Source organism: Coturnix japonica, chromosome 3 (genome assembly GCF_001577835.2).
Source record: "Coturnix japonica isolate 7356 chromosome 3, Coturnix japonica 2.1, whole genome shotgun sequence".
Lineage (NCBI taxonomy): Eukaryota > Metazoa > Chordata > Aves > Galliformes > Phasianidae > Coturnix > Coturnix japonica.
The window spans coordinates 61,658,849-61,668,915 of record NC_029518.1 but is presented as its reverse complement, the minus strand read 5'-3'; the positions used below and the strand labels follow the sequence as shown (position 1 = coordinate 61,668,915).

Here is a 10,067-nt window from a genome sequence, read left to right as displayed (position 1 = left end):
AGGAGTCCACATTACTGTGCTTGCAAAAACTCAAGCACAAATTTAGAGCTGGGAATGCAAAGCTTCAATAGGATGAAAGCACCCAGCTTGGGCAAACCACTGTGTGCAAAGAACATTGATTTGGGCAATGCAAGAAAAAGCTGAGGCTTCTCTGGCACTCAGACATAGCAGGGAGCTGGACTTCAGCCTCACAAGTGTCTCAGTGTCCACCAAAAGTCAGATCGTATCGCCTTTTTTTTCCTTCCCAGCTTTCAAAGTAACAATATAAGCAAAACTCTCCAGCAGATAAAGCAGTGAGAGACTATGGACGGCACTGCAACTGGGGCTCATTGTGGGAAGCCTGAAGTTCTCAGCCTCTCCTAAAGCTGAGTTACAATAAAGAGTATTATCTCTTTTTTCCTCCTCACTTTGAAAAATCTTAATTTTGCTTCAGAAAATGGAAATGTGTTTGGAAAACCTTAATTAAGAGAATGGAATTCCTTCTTTCTAATCCACACTAAATAATAGAATTGACAAGAAATCCCCTGGAATATTTCACCAGGGATAAAAACAGCTTCACTGATTTCCACAGGGTCGGGATCGTATCTGTGGCTGATATCTGCCTACTGATACCACATTGCTCTGTACCTCTGCCTGGTAGAACAAACAAAAGCCGTGCTACCGATCCAATCAGCCACCCTTATTGACCTCTTTAAGATGTTAGCCAGAATCCATATTGAGCACTGCTGAACCAGGTTTCTTTATCAAAAATACAGGTTTTCATACCAGAAATGTGTGCTGTCACAGTTCAGTAGGTGTATTTAACGTTAGTGTCTAAGCATTCTGAATGCATGAACTTCTGTCTTGACAGTTGATGGTCCTCTCTATACGTTGCCACTACAAGAACAACTTCCCAAGATTATCTATAATAATATGTAATATGTAAAGGTAATAACAGCTCTAGAAAATTAGGAGATGTGATGGCTGCAGAAAGAATGTGCTGTCAGATGGAGAGATCTGGACCCAGCCTTGTAGAACTTCTGTACCCATCTAAAGTCTATAGTAGGTACCAAGACAAAGAGGATACACTGAGAGCGTGGCTGTTAGCCAGTTGTTGGTGAGGTTCTGAGGGACTGTGGGCTGTTTTTAGGAGCTTACTAAATGTAGCTGAGAAAACCGAGCCTGTTGTCAGGAGGCACAAATCAACACCTGCATTTGGGCTCACAGCCTTTGCAGTGAGCATTTGGGAAAAGAAGTCTGCAAGTCCTCGGTCTGGGTGATCAAAAAGTGAGGATCACAATTCAGAGATGATAGCAAGGGCTGGGAGAGGCATTCAGTTCTCAACGACCAATTGTTAGTCAGGAAAAGGAATGTCAGATTCGATCCTGAAGACGCTGGCTGTAACCTGCTGAAGTCCATTTGGGCTGGCAGTTACCAAATCCCTTCTGATATTAATTCTCTTTATGCTGGGAGTTTAGGATTAATCTTTCTGTCAAATTATCAACTCAGACTGTTAAACTGATGCAGCGAATCGGCACTTTATTACAATATCTATAGCAAGCATTGCAAACAAGTAGTCTATTATGTGTTTTCAGATGTTTCGCTAAACAATAACCATTTAGAGCAACATGGTTATTCCATGTAGCAAAAGGTCCAAGATTTTCATGAAAATTGTTTTACCATCTCTATAGAGAAAGCAGTGATGTGTCCCGAATGGAAAAATTCATTTTGCCTTTTTCCTGTGAGTGATGAATCAACAAGGTGCTGGTGATTCAAAGCAGGAAGATTTCCTGAGGTTCCCTCTCAGAGGTTTCAAACCTGCAGTTCTGATGGTGCTTATAAGCAGCTTCCCCTTATGCTGCCTATCCTTACCCTGTCATGAGATGCTGAGATCCTGGGAGCACCTCCTGCATTTGATGAGGGCTTGGCCGCACTGACTCATTTGTAACAGAATCCCATGAATAGAAAAGAAGGATGTGGTTGCTGCTGGTGGTGCGGTGCAGCAGTAGGAAGCACCGTACTTTTGGAGCTTACCTGTGGAGCTGCGAGTTAGGCTCCGAAAGATTCAGCTCGTTGTGTTTTAAAAATACAACAAGCAAGAAAAGACTAATCCTGCACATGAAGGGACCTGGTTTTCCCAGCTTCGGGTTCTCTCTGGCTACCAGGGGAGAGGCAGCACCTTGCCTGGCCGCGACCGTGACCCCACTGCTCTGGGACTCCTTAGTGGGCTCAGGGCTGCTGCTTCCTCGCCCGCGGTGCTCGCTGCTCTCACAGCTGAGGCCGCACAACATCCCGCTTTCTTCCCACTCCCGGTGCCACGGGGTTTGTGCTGCGTGTCCCCCCCGCTGTGCCCCGGCAAGCGAAGCGATCAAAGGAGTTTTGCTGACTATTGTGCTCAGAAAACCACCAGCAAGTGTAAAGGAGACGTTGCACGCAACGCCAACTTATTTCTATTAGACCCAGCCGGGATTTCGCGAGCAGTCAGCTCATCTCCACGTGGAACCCACTGTACGCATCTTGCAGCCGCGCTTCCTCGACAACGGAACCGCCCGTACGATCGCAGCGCCGACCGCGGGCATCCCGGCCGGGCACGGAGGCATCTCCTCCCGGATGATGAAGGAGGGGTGCGGATATCCACGCGCGTGGATTCGCGGCTCCCCCGTCCCACCTCCGAGCAGGGGCGGGGGTCGGCCCGCGCTCCGCCCCACGCTGTTCGCGTCGCCCCCCCGGCTGCATGGCGGGCAGCGGCGGCCCATTCGGTGGCGGCAAGCCCCGCCCGCCGCCGGGCCGAGGCCGGCCTCCCGTCCCCGCCGCCGCCCCCTCCGCGGCAGCCCGCCAGCAGCGCCACAGCAGGCGCGGGGCCGGCTCTCTCCGCGCTGCCTCCGCACGCCCGCGCCGCCGCCGCCGCCGCCCGCCCCGCCGCGCCGCTCCCATGCAGGCCGGCGGCGAGGCAGAAGATGGCTGACTCGCCGGGGCACCCGCGCCCCTGCCCGCCCGCGCCCCCCGCCCGCCCGCCGCCGCCGCCGCCGCCGCCGCGCTCCCCCCGGGCCCTCCGCGGCGCCGCCTGGCAGCGCTGAGAGCCGCCGCCGCCGCTCCCCGATCCCCCCCCCTCCCGGCCCCCCCAGAGCACCAGCAGCCATTTCATCTCCGGCTCCAAGTAGGCGCAAAAAATGGCAGAAATGGAGAAAGAAGGGAGACCTCCCGAAAATAAAAGGAGCAGGAAGCCGGCGCACCCGGTGAAGCGGGAGATCAACGAGGAGATGAAGGTAGGTGCTGTGATGGGGAAGGGAGCGGGGTCCCCCCCCGTTCCCCCCCCCGCCGCCGCCGCCGTCGTCGTGCATGGAAATGGAATAAGAAAGGATCTTCTGTCATCTTTTTTTTTGTAGGATGCACTGAATGTGTCTCAACTCCGCCTCCTGGGCTGAAAACAGAGACGAATTCACAGGCTGCAAATCCTGTTCATTGACCAGCTCTGATTTATTTATTTCTTAAAAAACTCTCCCCTGTCGGGCTCTTCAGCTCGCGGGGTGCCCAGAGATCAGCCTTTCGTCCCCCACCCCGCTCCCCTCCCTATTTTATTCTTTTAAATAGCCACCCCTTCTGGTTGAGGGGGAAGCCCTAAAGTTAGGAAAGAAAGGACCCTCTTTTCATCCTCCCATTTCTCTCCTTTCCAGTAGCCTGCTGCAACTGTGTAATTAAATTGTCAAAGTGAAATGCGGCGCTCCGAGCCGCGCATCCTCCGTGCGCTGAGCCCCGGGGCTCCTTCCTCCCCGATCTGCTGCCGGCCGAGGTGCTCCGAAAGGTGCCCTCCAGGAGCCGCTTATGGGAGCCCTTATGGGCGGCCCCGTCCAGCTGTGCTGGGAAAGCGGCTGCTCCAGATGTTGGGGTGGCTGCTATTGCACGCAAACAAGGTTTTGGCGTTTCTTTGGTTCGTAGGTCACCGCTCCGGGCTTGACCGGTCCTAGGTTTTTTGTGCCTGTTTTCCACGCCTCTGCTTTATGTCTCTGATTCCCCAAAGTTGGGAGCAGCGTAGTAGGAGACTCCAGCCGAACTTGTTGTTGTTTAAGGCACGTATGAAGTGATGAAGGCGGCGTGCCCTGCTCGTGGGATAAAACCCCTGTCATTTCCTTCGAATATGTCATTTATTAAAAGACTGATTGTAGGTGAAGGGCTGCCCGGAAAATGTCACATGTTTTGCATAGTATATATACTATATGGGCAAGTGTATAAATATGCATGATGTCTAATAAAAATACCTCTGCTTTCCGGAGCGCTGATCTCCCCGTGCGAAATTAAACAGGGTGCGCGATCCCCTCCCCTCTGCACGGCGCTGATTTCGGAGGGGCAGGCGCACAGGGCTGCGCTCGCATCGGCTGCAAACAGGGAGGGGAGCAGCAGCAGCATCCGTGCCACAAACAAAATAAGGCATCGCCTCTTTGGGAGCAAACCAGTTCCAGCTCCCGAGGAGCGTTGTTCCCCTTTGCGAGGTGTATGGCACGTCCTATTTTCCGAGTGCGCTCCGCGAGAGTCCTCGCTCATTGTGCTCCTGCACAGTCCGGAGGGCTGCGGGGACGCGTGGTGCAGGGCACCGGCCCTCAGAACGTTGCTTAATGCCATCTATACGGATTGCAGCTTTTAAGTTTCATAGGTTCTAGAATTACAAATTAGCTAATTTTAATCAAAACATGTGAAATGTTATCCTGGCTGGATATAAAGGCTGACTGTGCTGGATCCTCTGGGTTTGTTTTGTTTACTTTGGCTGCAGGCGCACTCGGCGGTTTGGGAGATAGTTGTTCTTCTGCAGTATAACAGATGTTTGTCTGAAAGGGTGAGGAAGAAACAAAAACAACATTGTGCGAAGGAGAAAAATTACACAATTTGAAGCTAATGCTTCGGTATTAAGCGCTGGCATTAGCTTTCGTGTCGAGAGTTTCTCTTTTTTAATCATTGATAGCTGCTTGGGGCTGCAGATCTCGGGATTTCAGCTGGCTTGGTAATTAAATGCGGATAGAAACGGTGCTTTGAACCGATAGGATTTGTGGTGGGGAGGGAGGTGGCCGGTGGCAGAACCTCCCGCACACCGCAGGCCACCTTACAGCGCGGGCTGTGCTGCCATGCCATTGTGCTGCTCTATGTCTTTAGCAGGACAGTTGGCTGCTGTGATCCAAGGGGGAGAGAGAGAAAGGGGGAGAACGTAGCTTGAATTGTTGGCTCATTGAGAAAGTTGAAATCCAGTGTAGATGGTTTGTGCTTTCTGTGCACTGAGGAGTTAAGGCGTCGAGTTTGTTCTCCATAAACCCGAGGAGTACAATAATGTAACAAATTGGTTGCATTGTGCAAAATGTGTGCGGCGAAATGACAGAGGGAACACAATGTGCCCTTGTGTAGGGCCGTATCTGTAATGTTCAAACGGCCTGGCTGTTTCCCTTCATCTGAACTGCTTTCATCTGGACCAGTGTAAAATAAGCTCTGGTAAGTAATCACGGCAGAGCAGAAAGAAAGGAATGTATACAGCAATAGACAGCCTAAGCTGTAAAAACTGTAACCTGAGTATCAGCAGCAGATCAGATATCAAGGCTTGAAGGTAGGGGAAATGAAAGAGATGAAGGGGAGGAAAAGACGAGAGAGGGAATGGAAAAGTCAGCCTGGAAAGTGAAGGAGAAGTAGGAGGGCCCCCTCAGGGAAATTTGGCTCAGGGATTAGGGAATTTTATCATGGTGTACAGTGACCTACTCAGGTTTCAGCCCACGTTGGATCAGATTGCCTCCCTTTGCTAGCAGAAAGAAAAAGGGCTGGTGTGGATGTGTCTTTCTTTTTTTTTTTTCCCTTTGGGTAATAAAAAGGCCATTGGTACAAGTGTCTATTTTAAGAACTGCAAACGCAAGGCGCTATGAATGAGCCATAAAATTCCTCCAAGATTTGCTGTTTGATATGGTCAGATATTTACTCCAGCCCGATGACAAAACCCAGCGCTCGCCTGGTGTGTTCCAGCACTGTGCCACTGCTCGGTCTGAGCGCGACCGGGTATTGGCCTGGCTTGCCGCTGCCTTGTGCCTGAGATTGAGTTACGTATTTGTTATCACTAACCCCCTGTACACCGTGCTTATAACAAATTTTAATTTGATACAGTGTTGTGTGCTAAGAGTACATGACTCTGCACAGTTTTCTGATATTATGTTTCAGTGCAAAATATGTTCGGGGGAACTGCTTTTGTTTCTTTGTGACCTTCAGTCACTGCCTTCCTTTTTTTTTGCTGGTGTTCCTTATTTTGTCCCTCTTCCTTCTTAGTGTTATAATCTCCATCTCCCAGCCTGAGGTAGCATTGTTCATCTCACGCTCTAGAATAAGGGCAGACAGCTGCTCTGAAATTCAGTGGTGTCATTCCTCACGTGCTGGTGAATAGCAGGACACCCAATGGTTCCAAAGCCAGCAGAATCAGGGAACCTGGCACTATTTCAAATCTAAAGTACATGGTTGTTTTTTATTGTGGAGTTTAATCAATGAAAGTGTTTGTGGAGGCTCAGTGGTGGCTTCACGTTCATCTTTCCTTGGTTTATTCCTCTTTTTCTCCCTGCCGTCAGGCAGTAACGCCTCTCAAGAGCAGCACCCAGGTACCCCCAGATCCTGTGAGATGGGCTGGAATCGATTTGAAGAGTTGCAGCAAGTAAGTCATACTGGAAGTTCTCCTGAACAAACAAGTCAGTGTCTCCACATGTTCGGAGTCTCTGTCAGTTGAAAAGCTAGCAGCTAATTTCTGCTGTAATTTCATAGAGCTGCTCCGTGCGCCCAAGGAGTTTACCATCTATAAATATTCTCAATAACGAATTTGGATCTAAAACTGGGCTTCGTTCCTGATGCCTAGAGCTTAAGGCAGCCCCATCTGTTATAGCTTAATAGTAAACTCATCAGAAGATATTTCAGTTTAGTGTTTTAATATTCCCCATTTGGCATTTAAAAGTACTACTGTCAGAACCAGGAAAGCGGTGGAAGAGGCAGAGCTGTGCTGTGCTCGCAGTGAGCCAGAGAACTTGCAAACGTTAAAGAGATTTCAAGGAAACTCCTCCCTTCTCTCCTGAAAAGCAAAAAGTGTGGAAGTGGAAAAGCAGACAGACTATCCGCCGTGCTGTTTTGGGATTGCGAGGCCAGGTTTTTCCACAGAGTCTGCGTGGAAGTGGGGTGGCAGCTGAGGGGAGGTGCATCTCTGATGTGCCCTCTCTCTGTGTGTTGTGGGGAGGGCTCAGCATGGCATTGAGGCCCACCTCACAAAGCTCGCCCTGCGTCTGGTGGGACACTGGAACTAAAGCGCCCTGAGAACTGGTCCTTGTGTGGAGGTCTGACCGTGATGTTCAACATGGCGATGATGTAAATAAACAAGGAAAATGAGGGCTAGTAAAAAAAATAAATAAAATGACACCAGGTTCGTGTCGTGAATACAGACGTGTTATTATTTCCTCCATGTGGCGAAAGCAAAAAGTGAATCTGTGGGACTCTACACCTGGCGGGCCGTGCGTGCGGGGAAATGGAAGGGAGCCATCGCGCTTCCTCCAAGATCTGAAATAAACATTCAGCAGTAAAACCTAGGAGAAAATGAGTCTGACAGACTCGTTCTCCTGTGCGCTTCCTGCCTCCGCGCTTGCCAGGCTGGCTGTGCGGGGCCAGGCCGTGCCCCCTGTGGGTAGGGCTTGTGGAGAAGGAGAGACGGGAGCTATGAGGTGAGAAGAGAAGTGCAGGTTAGCTTCAGAGGGTTTTAATTAGTGAAAACTTGGGAAAATGATGCATGGCAATGAAAAAAGTCAAGCTATAGGTGTACTGTTACGATGAAATGAATGCTGAAGCGGAAATGAATGTGATTATATTTTTACTGCTTCACATATAAGTCAGCCCCATGATGGAGAGAAACTGCAGGCAGGCGAGTTACTACACTATTCTTTGTCTTTCCCATGAATTGGAAGCAAATTCATGTCAAATTACCAACAGGGACAACTGTTAGCTAGCCTGGAGCTTCCAGAGTAGAGGGCATTTCTGCCTAGTAGAAGAATAGAGAAATCATACTCATGTGTTGTCTGCAGGAGTAAGTAGAGCCATGGAGCTCAGCTGGCAGCCTCCATCCTGCAGACCCTCCATATCTCTTTGAGGTGTGTGTCTGAAAGTGAGCATGGGCTAGGTTTGCCTTTGCTGTTCTGGTGCGCAGAAGCTTGGAATTGCAACTCCATGTGTGTGCTCCATCCTATCATCCACACTTGTCCTCACTTTGCATTCCACTTGGGCTTTGACAGGTCCATCATCTGTCAGTTTAGCTGGTTCTTCTCTAATGTGCTCCATCACTGCTTCTTCCCCTCTCCTACTCCAGTGTCAGGTCCCTCATTCTTGCTTGCTTTTCTCAAGCAAGCACCGTGTTTACAATTATCACCCTTCTTTTCACTAAGCCTTTGAAGCTTCATCTTTCATTAAGCTTCTGCTCTGCAGACACAAGTTGTATATTAATTGTTTTGCTTCCTTTCTTTTACTTCATTAACAAATGAGGCTGTTTTTCCTCCTGCATTCACACAGAGAAAAAATTTCTCATCTCATTATTTGTATTTTGATTATTGCCACCACACTAGCCTTTGCACATTTTCTATTGTTATCATATATTCAATAGACTTGGACTGGGCCTACTGTAGAAATGGAAGAAGTGCATGGGAACAGTGACGTGATAGTGGTCAGTTTCAGGCTGATAGCTTCAGTGAACACATGCGTGACTGTTATCTGGACAGACAAGATATTACATATCTCCACAGATGGCTATTTTAATCAGTGGTCTGAGGGAAGGTGATTCTGTAGGTCTGTGGATGCTCATCTATGCGTGGCAGTTAGTGTGGAAAAACCATTTCTCAGCTTTGTCAAGGATAGGTGCTTTCTCTTGGTTTGCTATGTACAGAGCGCTCTGTAATGAAGCCCTGGCTGTTAGCCACCGAGAGAACAGCATTAAGGATAATAACTGTCATTATAATAGGCAAGACAAACTATGAAGGAAAATGGCTTAACGGTGCAGCGGGTTTTTCATTTTTATTTTTTAATTTGAACATCCTTGTTGAGGAATCACTATGTTAAGAAGATACTTTTGTTACCACTGATATGTGACTTCCTTCTATTCTGGCTGAAGTTAATTACATTGACCCTTTTAACTCATTTATTTATTTTCCTAAGGAGTCAAGTCTCAGTTATGACTCATTCCAAAACTGAGGATATCTTTTTGTTGTTGTGACTGTTCATTTTTGTGCATGGCTCATCATAAGCAGTAAAATGAGGCTTGAAAGGTACTCAAGTTTTGTGCCATTGCAAACCCAACAATCATTTTGACTAGATTCTGAGGAGGGAGAGTACTTTGTTGCAGAAGATGATAAACACACAGAGCCTTGCTTACATATTCCTTGACAAGTAATTAAAAGTTACTCATCTCCTGAGTTGATCAAATAAAACACAAAGCATCCACAGGAGGTAAATTCAGAGCTACTTGGTTAATTGGGTTGCGTGGCATTTTAGTCACTTGACCTCCACCTTGCTGCATTCATCTCTGAGGCTATGTCTCCATAACTGAAATGTGGCAAAGCAAGGGAAGGCACTGGAGCTTTCTTTTGGCACTCTACAGATTCTATCAGGTTGTTCCCATTATGTCTCCAGGACATTTCTGTGTTGGAGTCTCATGGCCTGGAGAAGGGGGAGTTGGATTTGCATTTTCAGTGATGAGAGAAGAGTTATCTAAAATGCCAAAAATCCCCAAAACTTTAGAAAAAAATCACAAACACTTTTGTTATTGTTTAAAATGTTTGCAAAATGGCATTGTTCATGGTAGAATTGAAATATATGTTTTAGAAATAAGGGTAAGTATTAAACATGTTACGCTGCAGAGTGTTCTTTGCTGTAAACTGATAGATTGACTTAGTTGAGGCATAATGGACTGTCATAGGCGCGATGCTGGATCTAGGCATAGATGTGGAGCAATGACACATTTTCTGGCTATTTGGGGCTGCACAGAGGAGCCATAGAATCAGGACTTCCAGCAGGAGGTCAAGTGAAAGGGGAAAAAGCAGGGAAATCGGTGCTGC

General features: G+C 48.2%; 1 protein-coding gene across 2 annotated transcripts in view; it reads left to right on the top strand.

The window, feature by feature from the left end:
• The first annotated feature begins 3,086 nt into the window (after positions 1-3,086).
• SOBP (sine oculis binding protein homolog) overlaps positions 3,087-10,067 on the top strand; it is a 98,478-nt gene continuing 91,497 nt past the window's right edge. For both annotated transcript variants that reach the window (XM_015858745.2, XM_015858744.2), the window contains exon 1: positions 3,087-3,245. In XM_015858745.2, coding sequence (XP_015714231.1) covers positions 3,150-3,245 — 96 coding nt within the window. In that variant the 5' untranslated portion in view covers positions 3,087-3,149. The remainder of the gene's footprint in view (positions 3,246-10,067) is intronic.